This window comes from Chrysemys picta, chromosome 2 (genome assembly GCF_011386835.1).
Source record: "Chrysemys picta bellii isolate R12L10 chromosome 2, ASM1138683v2, whole genome shotgun sequence".
NCBI lineage: Eukaryota > Metazoa > Chordata > Testudines > Emydidae > Chrysemys > Chrysemys picta.
The window spans coordinates 18,428,267-18,446,877 of record NC_088792.1 but is presented as its reverse complement, the minus strand read 5'-3'; the positions used below and the strand labels follow the sequence as shown (position 1 = coordinate 18,446,877).

General features: G+C 41.3%; 1 protein-coding gene across 21 annotated transcripts in view; it reads left to right on the top strand.

Annotated features, from left to right (window-relative positions):
• Positions 1-18,611, top strand: part of KMT2C (lysine methyltransferase 2C) — a 332,762-nt gene that overhangs the window by 66,045 nt on the left and 248,106 nt on the right. For all 21 annotated transcript variants that reach the window (XM_005297183.5, XM_065586755.1, XM_065586756.1 and 18 more), the window contains one exon: positions 6,713-6,801. In XM_005297183.5, coding sequence (XP_005297240.2) covers positions 6,713-6,801 — 89 coding nt within the window. The remainder of the gene's footprint in view (positions 1-6,712; positions 6,802-18,611) is intronic.

Sequence of the window (18,611 nt, the reverse complement as noted above, 5' to 3'; positions counted from 1 at the left end):
CAATGAATTCCTAAAAATGCCCATGACAAAATCTTGGCCTTATTTATGATGTATGACCAATCGTAACTCATATGCAGCATAGTGTTTTTGTGTATAATTAGTCATGTTTTCATGGTTTTGGTTTATTTAATTCCCCCTGAACTGGTATTGTTTCCAGTTCAGATAGGCCTGAACTAGAACCTTGTTTTAAAACCCCTAAATTAGGGGGAAGTTGTGATGCAGCTTTGTTCCATCTCTAGTTCCTGTGTGACAGCGTTTTGCGGATAGACCCTATTGTTGATAATGGATTAAAGTATATTAAAATATTTAGGTACACTCTCTATAAAAGAAAAGCTAGGTACAGGCACCTGTTTAGGAGAATACGTATGCTGGGAATTCACTTAGCAACACTTTTATTCATTTTTGGGCTAGAGGGTTGAGTGTTAAAGTTCCACATCAGCATGAAGGTCTCAGGCCCGGGGCTGATAATGCAGTGATTTATTTGAAGACACTGAATTATTAGAATTGCAGGTACTCAGACAATGTTAACCAAGTTTTTTTTCTTTCTTTCGAACTCTGATGGTTATCCTCATAATTAAAAATCACATGGCTAATTTTCAGAAAGAGTAACTGAATGCAAATATTGGGGTTTTCTTTTTTTTTAATTATCTGCAAAGCTTTGCATGAGCTGTTGCTGAATTCAGAATGAAAGAGACTCTACAAAACCCGTTTTAGTTCTGGTTATGTCAGTAATTTAAGGAAATAGAAACAAATTCACTGAGCAGTGTAAAATACCATGTACCTTCAAAGCGCTTATGATCTATTATGCATTTCTTAATGTTCTGGAGTGGTGCATGAAGTCCTGAAATATTAACTTTATTAAAAGTATAACTGAATAATCAAAAGGAAAACTTACAGTAATAGGTTCAGTACTTGAGTGGATGTTCTGCAAACCAAACACTTGTGTAACAAGATAATAAACCTTGTATGAAAATTACTTAATGAAAAGTAAACATCAATTTTAGACTTTATATTTATATAGACTTTTAACCATTGAGTTGTCTGTGTAGATGTTACTATTGGGATTTTCTCTTGTATCTTCTTTGAAACACGAAGTTATTGTTGCAAGTTTTTATGTGTGTGGGTTTTTTTAGTTCTTTCTTTAGAACCTGGCATAGACATTTTATATCTCTTTAGATTATAATACAGGATTATAAAATCTCTTCTGATAGTGTTAAGTGCTGAAACCTAACTAAACTAAGCTACCAATATACCATGACTCTTCATTTCACTTTTTTCTTCACCCTAATGGATTTATTTTAAACCTGAGCCGTGTTTGGAAGGCCTTTTGTAGTATATGTGCAGAGGGGAGAACTGCATGAAAACACCAGATGTGGGTACGTTTTCCACTGAAAAGAAGCAATTATGTTTAATTAGTCCAAACCTGTGATTTTGCTAATGTTAATAAGTTGCTAAGATGTGGTGGCAGGGTTTAAAAAGTGAACACTGCTGCGGAAATAAAGCCTTTAAAAATGTATAGGATGTGTTTTTGTTTTGTATATTCATGTAATACATATAACATAAAATTCACAATTTTATATACCTTATGAAATAAACACAAGGAATATTTTCAGCTAGTCAGTGAGCTATTCTATACAAAGTGGTGGTGTGGAGTATAGTTATGTGGGGAGAAAATTTTTGAACTAATTGTTTATTTTGAAAAGCTGGAAATAACTGTTTTCTTTTGCTGCCCGGAGCTGTGACTTAAGTTGTATTATTGCTAGGAGGTAGGTAGAAAAGTAATTAGGGTAGTAGTTAGAGATATTACCATTGTTATGTGGTTGCTTTTGAGTACCTTTTTAGCATTTCTGTTTTATACATCACATCTAGTGATTTCAGCTAGAAACACATCACATGTTATGTATATGTGAAATGCCTTTAGCTTGTTTGTTGAATGTGAGCATGGGGAGTGCAAAGTGTCTAAATTATGTAGCTGGTAAAGAACTGCAAAGATGGTAACATTAAAACATATGTTTTTGTTCTTCTCCACACTTCTTTAATATTCTAATGATTAAGAGTCCATTAATCAACAGTTCACTTGTTCAGATTATTTTTCTTTCGGGGGGGCGGGGGGGGAAGAGGAATAGGGTGGGACAATGCTGGCAAATGTGTTCTATCCAGATAACTGCTTCCTCCCTGCTCAGCTGCATGGAGGGGAGTAAATCTGCTTAGGGTATTTCTAGTAGAAGGCATCCTTCAGTCTCAAGAAACCATGGGTATGCACCCCTGAGAGGTAAAAAATTTACTCAGTTTGGTTTTATGGCAGCCGCAAATGTGGCTGAAGAGACCCACTCGAGAGAGACCATCTCTGCGTCATCTGTCACATTTGGTGATGTTTCGACCCTTTGGGCTCTGCCTTCTGCGAGTTCTTTTCTCCTCTGCTAAGCTGAACTGCTTCCTCTCCTAACTCCTGAGACCTTTTTTAGGTTCTTATTTCCAAAGGCTGCGGTCTTGAGTTTGATCTTCCCATTTGTCCACATCCATGTCCATTTCTTTGAGGTCTCACTTGCACGCAACCTTGAAACGCAATTTTGGGCATCCTTGGGTCTTTTTCCATATGCCAATTCCCCATAGAGGATATCCTTTGGGATGCACCCATCATTCATTAAGCACAGATTAAGCCAGCGGAGGTGTCTCTGTTTGAGGAGTGTTTGCATGCTGATAAGCTGGCCTGTTTGAGCACCTCAGTATTGGTGACTCTGTCCCTCCAGGAGATTCCAAAGATTCGACGAAGGCAACGCATATGAAAGCTGTCGAGCCTCCTTTCCTGATGAGAATGTGAGGTTCATGTCTCGCTCCCATACAAAAGTGTGTTGATAACACAAGATGATACACATAGATCTTTGTGTGTTCTGTCAGTTTGTTGTTTTGCCATACCCTCTTGTTCAGTCTAGACATTGTTGTGGTGGCTTTTCCAATGCAGATGTTGAGTTCTGTTTCAAGTGAAAGATTGACTGCGTTAGTGGACCCCAGGTATGTGAACTCGTTCAGCACTTCAAATTCATAGTTGTTGATCTTGATAGAGGGTGCTTCCTCAACTCTTTGGCATGTTGTTAGTCTTTTTTAGGCTTATGGTAAGCCCAAAGTCTTGGCAGGCTTTGGGAAAACTGTCCATTCGTCTTTGAAGATGAGCTTCTGTGTGGGTTGTCACTGCTGCATCATCAGCAAAGAGGAGATGTTGGATAAGGGCCTCCAGAGTCTTGGTTTTATGTCTGAGTCTTGCAAGATTTAACAGCTTTCCAACAGATCTTGTGTGCAAGTAGATATCCTCAGTTGAGGAACCAAAAGCTTGTTTCAGTAGCAGGGAGAAGATGATCTCAAACAGGTTGTGTACTTGCCCCAACTCTTGCTTAACTCTGCTATGAATCTGGAAAGCCTCAGGCACTTAGCTGTCATATTGGACTGTGCTGAATATGTTTTCATGGAAGGATCGACTCATGCTTAAGAGCTTGGGAGGGGCAGCTAATCTTTTCTAGAAGCATGAACAGTCCACTTCTACTGACAAAGTCAAAAGCCTTGTGAGATCGATGAAGGCTATGTACAGGGACATTTTGTTCTCTACGTTTATTTTGTAGTTGTCTCAGCGAGAAGATCATGTTGATAGTAGACCTTTCAGCTCTAAAGCCGTGCTGTGATTCAGGATAGATTCTGTCTGCAAGGGTTTGAAGTCTATTCAGGACAACTCGGGCAAAGGCTAAGAAGGGAAATATAACTATAGTTGTTACAGTTGCTTCTGTCACCCTTGTTTTTATAGAGTGATAATGTTGGCATCTCTCATTTCTTGTGGTACTTTTGCCTTCTTTCCAGCACAGGCAGAGCAACTCATGAAGATATTGCAGTAGAATAGGTTTTCTGCATTTTATGACCTCGGATGGTATGCAGTCTTTTCTGGGGGCCTTTCCATTGGGGAGGCCATCTATGGCGAGGCGAAGCTCCTTGACAGTTGGTATGTCTACACTGCAATTAAAAACCCTCAGCTGGTCCATACCAGCTGACTTGGGCTCAGGCTGCAGGTCTGTTTAACTGCAGTGTAGACATTCCAGCTCTGGCTGGAGCCTAGGCTCTAGGATCCTGCAAGGTGGGAGGGTCCCAGAGGTCAGCCTGAGCCCGAATAATTGCAGTATAGACATTCGGGCTCAGGCTGACCTCTGGGACCCTCCCACCTTGCAGGATCCTAGAGCCTAGGCTCCAGCCAGAGCTGGAATGTCTACACTGCAGTTAAACAGACCTGCAGCCCGAGTCCTAAGAGCCCAAGTCAGTTGGCCTGGGTCAGCCATGGGGTTTTAATTGTAGACATACCTTTAGAAAACTGTAATGGAGAACTGCAGAAGGCTGAGGGGCAAATGGCTAAAGAGGATGCAGTTTTCTCTGTACTCCCACAAGGCCATCTTTCTTCCTCCACTACATATTCATGTCATCTTTGGGCCACGTAGAAAAACTGGCTGGGGGCAGGAGAAGCTGCATTCAGCTGTATTCCAGGGTCACCATCTGTTCAGGGCAGGGCTGAAAAATTGTGATCCTTTAAAGATATCAAAAGGACCCTAATTCGGAAAAGTTACTCCCCCTCTTCCTTCTGTAACGTAACATAATTAATTCTGGTTAATGTTATTGATGGAGTTGGTAGTTTTTGTCAGATTTAGAGTTTAAGTATGTTATGCAGCAGGTGTGTAGATGAGAAATGTGTCAACAGTTGTAGCCTTAATACATTATTGGGAGGGGAATACATCTTGTTTATTTTTCTTTTTTAAAAAAATCTGGAAAATCATTTAAATAACATGAAAGTGGTGAACCAAAACTCCATACTATAGACAGCTGTCCAAAGATAATCTAAATTTGGGACTAATAATTTGAGGAGGAGAAAAAATCCAAATATGCACTATACAGATGGAGATCCCATCATAACAACCTTCTTTTCCCCTATGCCTTTATCAAATATCTACATTTATGTCAATATCTTTTCAGGGAATGCAATTACTGACCCAATCCAGTTTCATAGACCTGCTTCTTCCTGGGAGGTTAATTTGTACAGTCCTTTGGGCGCTATTATCATAATAGCTAACATTTTGGGTAATAGGGGTGACTTGTTTATTTTTTATTTTTTATTAAAGTAGTGGTTCTGCCATGTGTGCATTTTGGACTTCCTCTTTCCTATTGTGACCCAAACAAAAACAAAAGCCAAGAAACTCAAAAGTAAAGACTGCTTTTTTAAAACTCATTTGCTTTTCATTGTGTCTGGCACAGCAATATTGCGTCCCCTGCATGGGAATGAAAGGTGCTGTGGATTTCAGACTGTTTTGGTTTCCATTTTAATCCCTCTACTCCTCCACATGGCCAACACTGTTCAAATGTGACCAGAGAGATCTCCTTCCTATGAGACATTTACTGCTCTGGTGTGGAATGCTCTGCTTCAGCAGTACACTCAACAGAGCATGGACCAAAACAATTCTGTTCAAATTCTGCACCTATTGTCTCTGAGCATCTGAGGTGGTGCAGGATGGAACGTTTCCTTTGGACTGCTCAGTTGGTGTAGTACAGAGAAATTATTTTAATGCGATTCTTTTGTATTTAATAGAGCTGTGTGGAGAAGGGTAAGTCCTTTTCAGGGAGGATTTCGATACTGAGAAATGTGGTTTCATTCCAATTTGGAATAAAAACTAAAAATTTCAAAATTCTCTGTGAAATGGAAAGCCCTGGGTCCCCTGGCATAGGGAAAGTCTGCCTAATGGGATGCCCTAGAGCTGTGAGCCCTGGAAGCTGTGGGGTCCCTGACTTGGGGGTAGTCTGCCTGCTGGGAGGTCCTGGCAGCCTCACAAGGCAGGAGCCCAGCAGGTGAGTGCTGAAGAGCCTGGAATCTGGGGCTCCGCGGCCTTACGGGCTCATGGCTTCCCATCAGCCCACTAAGCTGGCTCCTGAGGAGCCGGGCAGGTAAACTGGAAGGAAACCAGACGGGTTCCCAGTGGAAAAGCTTTCTGCTTTCTGTCAGCCCTTTTTTCAAAATCAGACAGTCTCCATGGAACATTTCAATTTCGAGCTGGCACTTTCTGTCAGTAAAATATTGTTGCGTCTGAGAATTTCTGACCCGCTCCAGTATTTAATTTTAAAAGTAACTTGTCAACTAACATCATTTTTAGCACTGTTGTTCCGCCAGCAAAATTCCTCTCCCCTCCCCCACCATGATATGGTCATATTCTCTGGAATTTATTTTCTGGACTGATTTATATGGCTATATATCTGTGTATAAGTGTGTAAGATTTGTTAATACACAAGTTTCGGACCACATTCTAAAGTAAGATCCTTGTAATTGCCTTCTGCATAATAAAAAATGTGAAGATCTAACAAAACACTTTTCTCTTGTTGTCATGCCAGTGGCCTACTGCCTGTTCAAAAGAAGTGAATTAATAAATGATTCTGTTAATGGTAATTGCAAAATCTTATGGTCTGGCAGCTGATTAAAGGGGTACCAAGTTAACCTTTAGTGGTATAATACTCTTGTTCAACAGCACAAAAAAGTGTAGGTAGGACTGTCATCTAATTTCATAAATAATTGCTGAATTTAAATTCCAGATAAGTTAGTGATGATAATGACTCAGTCAGCATAAAATGATTTTGATCCTAGATACATTTAAACTGAATAGATTTGTTTGTGAACAATGTGCCCTTCTTATATTTGTAGGCCTCGGAGTAGAGGAAAAACTGCAGTGGAGGATGAAGACAGCATGGATGGGTTGGAGGCAGCAGAAACAGAAAACACTGTGGAAACAGGTAAAGAGACATACGGTATCAGTAGTGTCATCTTGTCATTTCTCTTTTAGAAGTGAGTGCATGTAGTTATGCAGGAAATTTGTCTGTTTATAAGCAGGAAAATAATCTCTTGCTTTAATATGACACCATGAAACAGACATTTACACATTTATAAAAATAAGACTGCATTCTTTACCTTTTAAAAGTAGTCTGAAGGGAAATTCCTCTGTATTTCAAATGTCTAGTGGCTCTTTTGTTTTGATAACTCTACCACTCTCTAACAGAAATAAAATACAGTAGCAGCCATTTGTATATTATCTGCCAAAATACAATGTTGCTCTTTGCCCTGTAGTAGCAGTTAACTAAGGAAATTATACCACAGGGATGGCATAATGTTAGTGCTCTCTGCTGCTGTTTGAGAAATGCATGTTAATTTGCTAGTCTTGTAAATATTTATATTCAGGTAGCACCCAAAGGCCTTAATCAGGATTTAGACCCCATTGTGTTGGGTGCAGTACAAATATAAAAAAGATGTAATCCCTACCCTGGAGGGTTTACAGTCTGAAGACCAAAACAGATGGGTTAAAACTTACAAATGAATGAGTATGATGAAGAATTTCCACAGCTTTGTTAGCTACATACATGTAGCTCTTGGAAATCTGCCTAGGTTGTAACTATCAGGCAGGGTTTTCTAGCAGTCATGACAGAGTGAGCCTTAATAAGGGATCTGAAGGAGAATAAGGAAGAGATTGCATGGATTTTATTGATGAGCTTTTTCCATGCATGTTGGATAGAGTGAAAGAAAGCAGAGAGGTGTTTAAGGGAGAAGCTGGCTGGTGGGCAGTAAAGGCTGGGAATGCTGGCAGAGTGAAGGCAGGTGTCCACATCACAATGAGTTACTAGATCAACTAGGAAGGGTGGGGTTAAGTTGTGAAGGGTCTTAAAGGTAAAGACAAGAAACGTATGTTTGATGTAGAGGTTAAGGGGGAGCCAGTGGAGAGACTTGGGTGGCCAGAGTAAGGAGGTGATGTGGTCAGAAAAAGGAGCAGTCTTAGCATCATTATTTTAAATAGACTTTGGGGGAGCAAAGTTACAGTAGTTGAGTCCATAAAACAGGAGGTTGTGATAGTCAGGACATGAAATGGATGAGAGATTTAGCTGTGTCATCTGGTCTCTTGCTCCCCATTTGGTAAGAGTTACAAAGTATTGAGGAGATTTCGTGCTCAGGTTTCAGGGAGTGCTTTGAGGTGTTCAGCAGCAATTCTTATTGATAAATGGGTGGTATTAATAGGTTCTGAAGGGTGTCCAGTTCAAAGGGACACTGTCAACAATTGATTTTGTTAGTCTGCCAACACTTTGTTTAGCCTGTTGCATTACCTGTCTCATGCACTGGTGTGATGAAATATTCTCATGCACTGCTTTGATGGGAGCTGGCATGTATGCTTTTCCCCAGGCCCTACATAAGGATGTTTATCCGTAACAGCAGTGACAAAGAAACAGCAGGCACCAGTATCCTTAGGAAAGAATGGGAGGGTAGAGGAAGGCTAAGGCCAGGTCTATACTATGGAGTTAGGTTGATGTAAGCTAGCTTACATCGACCTAACTCTGTAAGCATCTACACTAAAATGTAGCTCCCACCAATGTAACTCGCCCATTTCACCGCCACGAGAAGCGTAGTGTTTAGGTTGATGTAATTAGGTCGACATGGTGTCAGTGTAGACACACTATTACTTACATTGACTGTTGCTGACTTTCAGAAGCCATCCCACAATCCCCACCCTGAGGCTCTTGGTGAAGATGTGCACCGCTGACACAAGAAGCGTAGTGTGGATGTGCAAAAGTGATTTAATTACTGTGGTGACTGTATGTCGACATAGTTTAGGTTGATTTAATTTTGTAGCGTAGACTTGCCAAAAGCCTAAGCCTCTTTGGTGCTTTGTTCTCAGACTTGCCCATTACACACAGCCCTGCCTCTCCACTGGAAATACCCTTATAAACTTTATCAGGGGAATAGAATAGAATTTCTTTTATTTTTTTTTCTTTTTAAAGGAGGTAAAAAAAAATCTGTAATGATACATTACTGTTTAAAAGGTGCTTTAATTACTACGTTGTTCTGTCTGTTCACAGCCATGTTAACTAGTTTACCGACACTCCCTGTGTCATCAGCATAGATCTGTGGATAATACGTTTGTTTGGAGGAGAGGCCAGCAAGAAGGAATACTTCACTTGCATCCCTTTTGGAGTCTCAAAGAGACTTCTTGGTCACTATGGGCATGACTCTTCTTTATGCTAAAGTCCCTTTATACCATTCTGGCAGTGTATGTAAAAAAAAAATAAGGAAAAGAAAAGGCCTTATTGTAAATGCGCATGTCCAATATCTCTGGACATGGGGGACCAAACTGTACTTAAAGGAACATTGTCAGATTAAGCAGTTTGGGGAACATTGACTGCTAAACGAATGTTAGGCTTGGTTTGTACCTCTAGTCTGCTTTCTTCTCTCTCTCGTTTATTTAGAATGTAATCACTTTGAGGCAGGGACTTTCTCTTGCTATATGTTCATACAGAGTATAGCATAATGGGGCCCTGATCTCTAGACACTACTGTAATACAAATAATAATAGTCATATGTTGGTAGTGTAAATTGAATTCAGAGTAATCCACATTGCTGTCAGACAGGGTCATGAGTAGGGCCTACCAAATTCAGGGTCCATTCTGGTCAATTTCATGGTCATAAGATTTGAAAATTAGTCAATTTCAAGTTTTCAGATGTTTACATCTGAAATTTCACAGTGTTGTAACCATGGAGGTCCCAATCCAAAATGGAGTTGTGGGGTGCGGGTGTTGCAAAGCTGTTGTAGGGGAGTTGCGTGATTGCCACCCTCACTTCTGCAGCTGTAGGAGGTTCCTGGAGGTGGAAGTGGGCCTGATCTCCCCACGAGAGCAGCTGTGCAGGGGAAGAGCAAGTCCTGTCCCAGTGTGGGGACTAGCAGCTGGAGCCTGGGGAATGGTAGGAACCCCTGGCTAAGGTGCCTCCAGCCCTGACCCTCCCTTTCCCCTCCAATAGCTAGATTTCACGTGGGAGGGCTTATTTCATGGTCCATGACACGTTTTTCACAGCTGTGAATTTGGTAAGGCCCAAGACAGGAGGAAGGAGTATTCCCCCTGAAGGTGGCAGGTTACCCCACAAACCCCTATTCCAGTGATTTTCAACCTGTGGTCTGCAAACTAAGATTTTCAAAGGGGTCCACAACTCCATTTGAAATTTATTAGGGGTCTGCAAACATGGTTGAGGTTGAAAACCACTGCCCATTCTTTAGACCAGCAGTAGGCAACCTATGGCACGCGTGCCAAAGGCGGCACTTGAGCTGATTTTCAGTGGCACTCACGCTGCCCAGGTCCTGGCCACCGGTCCGGGGGCTCTGCATTTTAATTTAATTTTTAAATCTTCTTAAACCTTATTTACTTATATACAACAATAGTTTAGTTATATATTATAGACTTATAGAAAGAGACCTTCTAAAAACATTAAAATGTATTACTGGCACGCGAAACCTTAAATTTGAGTGAATAAATGAAGACTCGGCACACCACTTCTGAAAGGTTGCCGTCCCCTGCTTTAGACCCACAGGAACGGAGATTCCCACAGTGGAGAAAGCAGAGGAAACATGTCTCCTAAAGGGAGCAGAGGGGGAAGATTCCCCACTTTCCCTTACCTCCCAGAGAGAGAGAGAGATTCTTCACATACTCCCATCTCCTGGTGAGAGTTACCCCCTGAAGAGTGTTGCCTCGATGCTGGTGACATGCTAACAACCCACTTATCTTACCACTGCATGTATTAAATTTAACACAGTGTTCACCAGCAGACATGTAACAAATCTATGAGAACATTGTTTAAATGTTGGAACCTGTGTGTGCGTGTGTTTACTACAATAACGTGCATGTGCCAGTGTTTATATATAGCAAAACCATTGCATTAATATTTAGTAAGCAAGTAAACATGTCATAACAAAGAAAAAACAAGTACTAAATCCATCAGTTCAGAATTCCAGTAAGTGAATACTACTGAATCAGTTTACCAATAGCATTTATTATGAGCATCTTACAATCAAAATATCTGAATAGAAATGTGAATATATGTGTACTCACTTAGAGGCCAAGAAAGGTACATTAGGAGTTGAACTTGTGATAGTAGCCAAGTTGCTGGAAACACTGAATTTTAAATATAGGTGTTGCAAGAAGGAATGTTGCATCCAGAACTTTTTCTTATTTATATTTAAACTAGGAGGTCCACGGTTTTCAGCTTCTATAGTTGAAGCTTATTGCATGCACCCCATGACTTTCCACCCTCTGTTTCAGGGCCTCCCTGAAACTCTCTCCTTTAGGCTAGGGGCTCTGTGTGTCCCTCATCCTTCCCCTTCCCCCCCATTCCAAGGGTTCTGTGCACCCACTTTCACCCCTTCTCACATGCCAGAGGCTTGGTGTGCACTCCTATTTTCCCCTTTCCTCATATACCAGGGTCCTCTATTACCTGTTCGGATAGCTTTAATTCTGAACTCCCACTGGTATTTCTTTGGTGTGCAAACATTTTGCATTTTTTAATGCAGAAAACTATGCTAGTGATACTTTACGGCTGAGATTAATACAGGTTGAACCTCTCTAGTCCGGCACCCTCGGGACCTGACTGGTGCCGAACCAGAGAATTACCTGAACCATGGAAGGCCAATGCAGAGTGCCAGCCGGTCTTCATAGGTGTGGGAAATGGGGGAGCAGGGGGTGCTACAGCACCCCCAGGCTTTATGCCCAGTGTGGCCCCCCACCTGGGGGCCCTGCTGCCACCCAGGTTTCTGGCCTCCGGCCCCCCTCCTGGGGGCTTCGATGCCAGCCCCAGGTGTGTGTCCTCCCCCTTACCCCCCGAGCTTGAATGCCGCGAATCAGCTGTTTGCCATGCTCTGGAAGTGCTGGGACAGAGGAGAAGAAGTTGGTAAGCGGGGAGCCGCTGGTATGTGAGAGGTGCGGCGGGGAGGCACAGGGGGAAGGTTGGTGCCGGTGGATGCTCCACACCCACTAATTTTTCCCCCTGGGTGCTCCAGCCGGCCAATGGGAGCTGCGGAGGCGGTGCTTGTGGACCCAGGCAGTGCACGGAGACCTGCTGCCTCTTCCCACCATGGGGCACACAGAGACATGCCAGCAGCAGCCGGCCACAGCCGCTTACAGGAGCGGCGTGGGGCCACGGCATGCAGGCAGCCTGCCTGAGCCCTGCTGCGCCACTGGCCGGGAGCTGCCTGTGGTAAGCGCCTCCTGGCCAGAGCCTACACCTCGCACCCCCTCCCACATCCCCAACACTCTGCACCAGCCTGGAACTCCCTCCTGCACCCAAACTCCCTCCCAGACCCCGCACCCGCTCCTGCACCCCGATCTGCTGCCCCAGCCCAGAGCTCCCTCCGGCACCCGAGCTCCCTCCAGCACCCAAACTCTTTCCAGTAATATAGTAAAAACGTGCGGCCCATGACGATTTACCAAAATACATGTAGTGGCCTCCCTGTGAAAACTATTGCCCATTCCTGCTCTTGACGCTAGCATCCGTCAAACCTTTCCTTTTTCCAGCTAGCGATAACGTGGGCAATCACTTGTGAAATTCCACCTTCTCCTGATGAATTAAGCAACGATGTGTTATAATGCTCCTACCTTTTGCTGTTGTCTGTCAGAGTATTGCATTTTTGGAGTAATTTGGGGATTCTATTCAACAGTATGTTTTAAAAGATTGTTAAGGGTACTTGGAGCCTGGAATGTGCACTCTTTTTGGGTAGCAGTATGAATCTAAAGAAAGAAATAACAAAACAAATACATCCTAGTAGCCTCTGTTGGTTTGTGTTTCTTTGAGGGTATTTTTGTTTGTTTGCTTCTATCTAATACTGAGCTCATGCTTCTGTTTTCCTGTTGGTAGATCATTTTCTTCCTGTGTTAGTTTAAACAAAATTCCATCCAAAGTATATTTTGCCTTAGCCTTGATTCTCCCTTTAGGTTTCCTGAAATTGAATTCTACATGCTGATCCTTTGATCATTGTCTTTCCTTATCAAAACTTTCATAAATTACTCGCCTCTTCTTAGGGTGACCAGATGTCCTGATTTTATAGGGACAGTCCTGATATTTGGGGCTTTTTCTTATATAGATGCCTATTACCCCTCACCCCCATCTTGATTTTTCACCCTTGCTGTCTGGTCACCCTACCTCTTCTTTAGAATCCACAATTGTTCCTGTCCTTGTGTCACTTGTAAATGTTGAGACCGTGCAGATTGTCCTTTCTTCCACATCACTTTTGTATAAGTGAAATAAAGTTAGTGCTACCAGTGATTCTTGTGGGAAACCCCTCCTGATAAATCCAACAAGGAGGATTTTATTCTATTTACACTAAAGTATTCTGCACTGTACCTACCAATTCTTAATCTATATAAGTCCCTATTCCTATATGTTGTATGGAAGCTTCTGGTTTGATACTTGGGAAAATGCTTTACTGAAACCTAGAAAATTATGTCAGTTGGTATCATTTACCCCTCATTATTTTATATCTTTGGTAACCCTGATATAGTGCCCAATGACATTTGTCTGGCCTCTTGCTTTTTTGCTAGACTCATGTTGATGACTTCTTGATGACATGTGCTCCTCTAATTACACTTTCATCCTTGGACAAAGCCAATGAGCATCAGACATAGATAGTTCTCAATCAAAAATCAAGAGAGTCACCTGTGGAACAAACTTACAGAGAAGATCAGACCAATTTAGAATTTGATCAGCATCAAAGTTCGCTGCAAAACCCCTCCTCTCTAAGGGCTTGTCTACACTGGCACTTTACAGCACTGCAACTTTCTCGCTCAGGGGTGTGAAAAAACACCCCTCCGAGCGCTGTAAAGTGCCAGTGTAGACAGTACACCAGCGCTGGGAGCCCCTCGTGGAAGTGGAGAGCTCTCTCTCCAGCGCTATGCTGCATCTTCACAGCCACCTTAAAGTGCTGCCGCAGCCAGCGCTTTAATGTTGCTAGTGAAGACATGACGTAAGAAAAGATGTCCCACCATAGTTAGCTCGTTGGGCAGAAGAAAAGTCAAAACAAAATAACTGTCTAGAGCTTCCGAACAGGGAAGGGAAAACAGCAGAAAATTCCATTGGTGCAATCCTAGCTTTTTGAAGTCAATGGTAGAAACTCTCATTTACTTCAGCGGATCCAGGATTTCATCCATGAAGACCATTAAGGACCTTGCCATGCAGACATAACTTACCTAGGAAGTGTTCCTATAACTACAGTGATGAGCAAACCCTAAACTAAATAAAAGCTAGCTTTTCTCATCACTGAGCACAGAGCATAATTTGAATATAGATTTAAACATATATTGCATAAAAGAATGCACCAAGTTTATATACACAGCCCCATAATATTCCCTTGTATTTGTATCTTTATGTAATAATGAGTAAAATTAGAGATCCAATGACTTTTCTGGTATTTTTTTAAAGTGTTGAAATACGTGCTTTATACCACTATTTTTATGTTTCTTCCAGCCAGTGGAAAAACTGGCAGAGCCCAGGGAGCTAGCTATTAAGGAAAGTGTTCTGTTTCTCTTTTCTCCTATTATAAACAAATTACCAAAACAAGGACTCGGAGGGCCACAAAAAGTACTTGGATTTAGATTAGCACAAGAACTTCTCAGCAGCTAGCTTCTCCTTTTTGGCTGATGATGATGTGAGGCACATTCAAAATGGGACTGAAAATGGAACATTTAAAAGCCTGAGATTTTCCTTTTGGCTGCTCTAGCCCCCTCCCCAAGGTTCTTCTGTTTTGTGAACAAAAATATTGTTTTCATTAGGTAAAATCCCATGCTTCTAAGCAAATCGAGAAAGTAGTGGGGCTGGCTTTGAGGCTTTTCTTTCTGAACTAGAACCATCTATTTATTCTGCCTTCCTTCCATTCAACATCACGTTCACAGTTGTTGTATCTGCAAATGTACCCCCTTGGACATAGTATGGCAAAAAATCTTGATGTTTTTGAATGGGTTCTGAGGAACAAAGAAACTCAAACTGCCTCTCTGGCCAAAACCAAGGTTACCCAGACCTGGTTTTGGTGTATTGGGTCATGGGGAAGTGTGCTTCAACATCACCAAGCTGTATGTAGTGCATTGAATTTTGGAATGTGTAAGATGCATCTCCTTATCTTGAATGTGGTGAAATAGAGGGTTGACTGCAAGCCACATTTTTGCACCTTGCAAATTAATACTTTTCTTCTCACCCCTGATTGTCTTTACTTGCTGTTTTATGGTTTGTTTAGATAATAAGTTTTGAGCCAAAGACCTGTCTTGATTTTTGTAAAAGTCATGCATTCTGGTAGCACTGCATAATCTTAATAATATGGAATTATAATTGCATTCAAATATTTTCATACAATATGATATGAAAAAATGAAGTCTGGTCTCTTGTGTCACCTACCATAATCTGTCTCAGACCATAGACTTGTTTCTTCATTAGACATATTTGGCCAGTGTCAAAAATTTCTCTCCCCACAGTCCCTAGCCATTGTGGGGTCTTATTGGAAATCCTGGCCTGCCCACGTCTAAAAGGCCCCTCCTCCCACCGCGGGGTTAAGGTCAACAAAATGCAATGTGCGTGGCTTCTTCTGACAAAGGGAATTGACTTCTTAGTTAAAAAGAATGAGGAGTACTTGTGGCTAACAAATTTATGATCAACATGGTTTATTATATTTTGGTTTAATGAAAATTTTCTTTATTCTAAACATTTTAGGCTCGTCTCTTAATTCAAAGTCTCAGTCAAAATGAATTTGTAATCAGCTAATATGCTGCAACAAAGGGGGAAAACTGTCGGTGACATATATTGCCACTCTGTATACAATGCCCCAATCTTACCATTGTGTGTTTAAAGTGCTTCTAAAGAGACATGGTGGGTGAGGTGATATCTGTTATTGGAGCAGCTTTTGTTGGGAGAGAGGGAAGCTTTCAAGCTTCCACAGAACTCTTTTCTTCTGGAATGGAAAAGGTACTGTCACAGCTAAATACAAGGTGAACTGATTGTTTAGTAAAAGTAGTTAACACAGTAGTATAAGTATCAGAGGGGTAGCCGTGTTAGTCTGAATCTGTAAAAAGCAACAGAGGGTCCTGTGGCACCTTTAAGACTAACGGAAGTATTGGGAGCATAAGCTTTCGTGGGTAAGAACCTACCCGTGAAAGCTTATGCTCCCAATACTTCCGTTAGTCTTAAGGTGCCACAGGACCCTCTGTTGCTTTTTACAGTAGTATAAGTAGTTAACACAGATTTCAAGGGACCATTCAAGGGAAAGTGACCCATTAACACCCCTCCAGTCATAGGAGGGAAAGGAAGGAAAGGGGGGGGGGGGGAGAAAAGACAACTTGCCAGGAGTTGTTAGTGGGTTATAAATTGGTGTAATAAGCCATAAATCCAGTGCCTCTGTTCAGTTCATGATTTTCAGTGTCTAGCCAAGTTATGAATTTAAACTCTCAGGCTTGTCTTTTGAAGGTGTTCTGCAAGTTTCCTTTGAAGATGAGGACTGAGAGATCAGTTATAGAGTGATCATTTTGTGAAAGGTTCATCCACAGGTGAATAGGGTGTTTTTGTGTCTTATCATTTTCCTCTGAGAGTTCATTTGAGAGTGTAGAGATTGTCTGGTTTCACCCACATAGTTGTTGGGGAATTTATTGCACTGGATGAGGTGTTCCGCATGTTGTGATAGGTATGTGTAGGACCCATGGATCTTGAAAGGTGTGTTGTGGGGAGTGTTGATAATCGTAGCAGTGGAGATATGTCTTAGGTTTTGCATCTGTTGTTCTGGCAGGGTCTGGTACCACTTTGAGTTGGTGTATCTTAATCTGTGGGGAGCTTACTTCTGATATGGTTAGAGGGGCTGTGGGGTTGTTTGAAGGTCAGAAGAGAGGGTTCAGGAAAGATTTCATTCAGGATGTGGTCCCCGCTGAATATGGGTTGTAATTGTTTGTTGCCCCATATGGGTTCCAGTGTGAGGTGGAAAGTGACAGCTAGGGGTGTGCAGTTGGAGGGGGATGTATTTCCATATTGAAGCAGGTTCTCTACGGGTATTTGGGTGGCTTATTCCATGATGCAATTCACTTCTCTGGTGAAGTGTCCTTGTTTGGTGAAGGCAATTTTAAGTGTGTTAATTGTATATCCCGGACATTCTCTTCAGAGCATATTCTGTGGTATCTGAGTGCCTGGCCTTAGATAACACATTTGTTGGTGTGTTTGGGGTGATTACTGGATCTGTGAAGATAGGTGTGGTGATCTGAAAGTTTCTTCTATATAGTAGTCATAGGGTTCCATTGTTGAAGCTGATCGTGGTATCCAGGAAGTTGATGCTAGTGTGGGAGTGTTCTACGGAGAATTTAATGGATTTGTGGTGGTTATTGAAGTTGTGGTGGAAATCTGTGAGGGAGTTTATTGTCTGTTTAGAGGATGAAAATATCATTGATGCATCTCAGATATGTCATTAACTTTGTGGTGCATTTTCCAGAAATTCTTCCTCAAGGTAGCCCATGAAGAGTTTGGCATACTGGGGAGCCATGCTAGTGCCCGTGGCTGTTCCCATGGTTTGGACAAAATGTTTGTTGTTCAATGTAAACTTGTTATGGGTGAGGATGAAATGGATGAATTTTTAATGGGTGTTTTTTTTTAATGAAGTTGACATGTTCTAGTCATTCATCAAAGTATAAATAAATTCTGAAAGTGGATAGTTGGAACCTTTTCTTTGTTCCAGTGCTGTTTTAAGCAAGCATATGAATAATAAAAATATATAATTGCAAGGTATCCAAATATGTATTTGGAAAAGAATCCTAACAACTTCACCATGCTGGGATCAATGGATTTGCACAAGATGAAATTTTGTGCTTAGGATCTACAGAAACTAAACTATAGTTTGAGTGGTGTGAAACAGAGAAAACAGTTTTATTTCATGACTGGTGGGAAATTTACACTAAGGTATGCTGTGTTGGCTGGCTAAATAACGTGTTTATTTATTAAATGCAAAAATATATTTTAATACAATATATTAAATCTTACAAATTTAAATGAACATAAATGGAGAAATAATTTCTCATTTCCACATAATATTAATTCATTCATACTGCTATTCTGGTTTAATAGGGCAATAGTACATTATTATATATTGTGAGGGAAAGTCATATTTTTCCAATGGGGGGGAAAAAAGAGAAATTTAGGCTATTTTATAAAATGAAATCTTAGTATTAGCAGTATTTCGAGAAAAATGTGCCTGTAGATTTAATTGTTTATTGCTGTGTCTGCATAAAAATTTACAAATTTCAAGCATTTCCTTGAAATAAAAAAAGCTTTTCTGTGTTAAACAAAAATTGGTCCTCACAGAGGACCGTTCATGCCAAGTTTTGAACTTTAACCCCTGCATCTCACCCCAGTAACTGCTCTTTTAAAAAAAAAAAAAAAAAAAAAAAGAGTTTTGAAATGTATGGCTAGAAACTACTTTGCCAACTCAAATATAGCAGTAGCTATTGGTAAACACGTCCCCATCCACGCACACTAGTATACTGTGATTTAGTGCAGTGGTTTCTAAATGGTGGTGCTCAGAATGTTTGCTGGTGTTCCATGGTGAGTTACTTGGTCACTGCGTGCCACCTTACCTTCCTCTTTCCAGCTGCTAAATCATATTAGAAAAAGGTAAAAATACATTAAAGCCTTCTCCATGCAACAAATTGCTGTAGTTGCCCGACGAACATTGTTTGTCAGTGGAAGGAAAGGTGACAATGAGACATTCTATTTATTAAGACATGTCCGA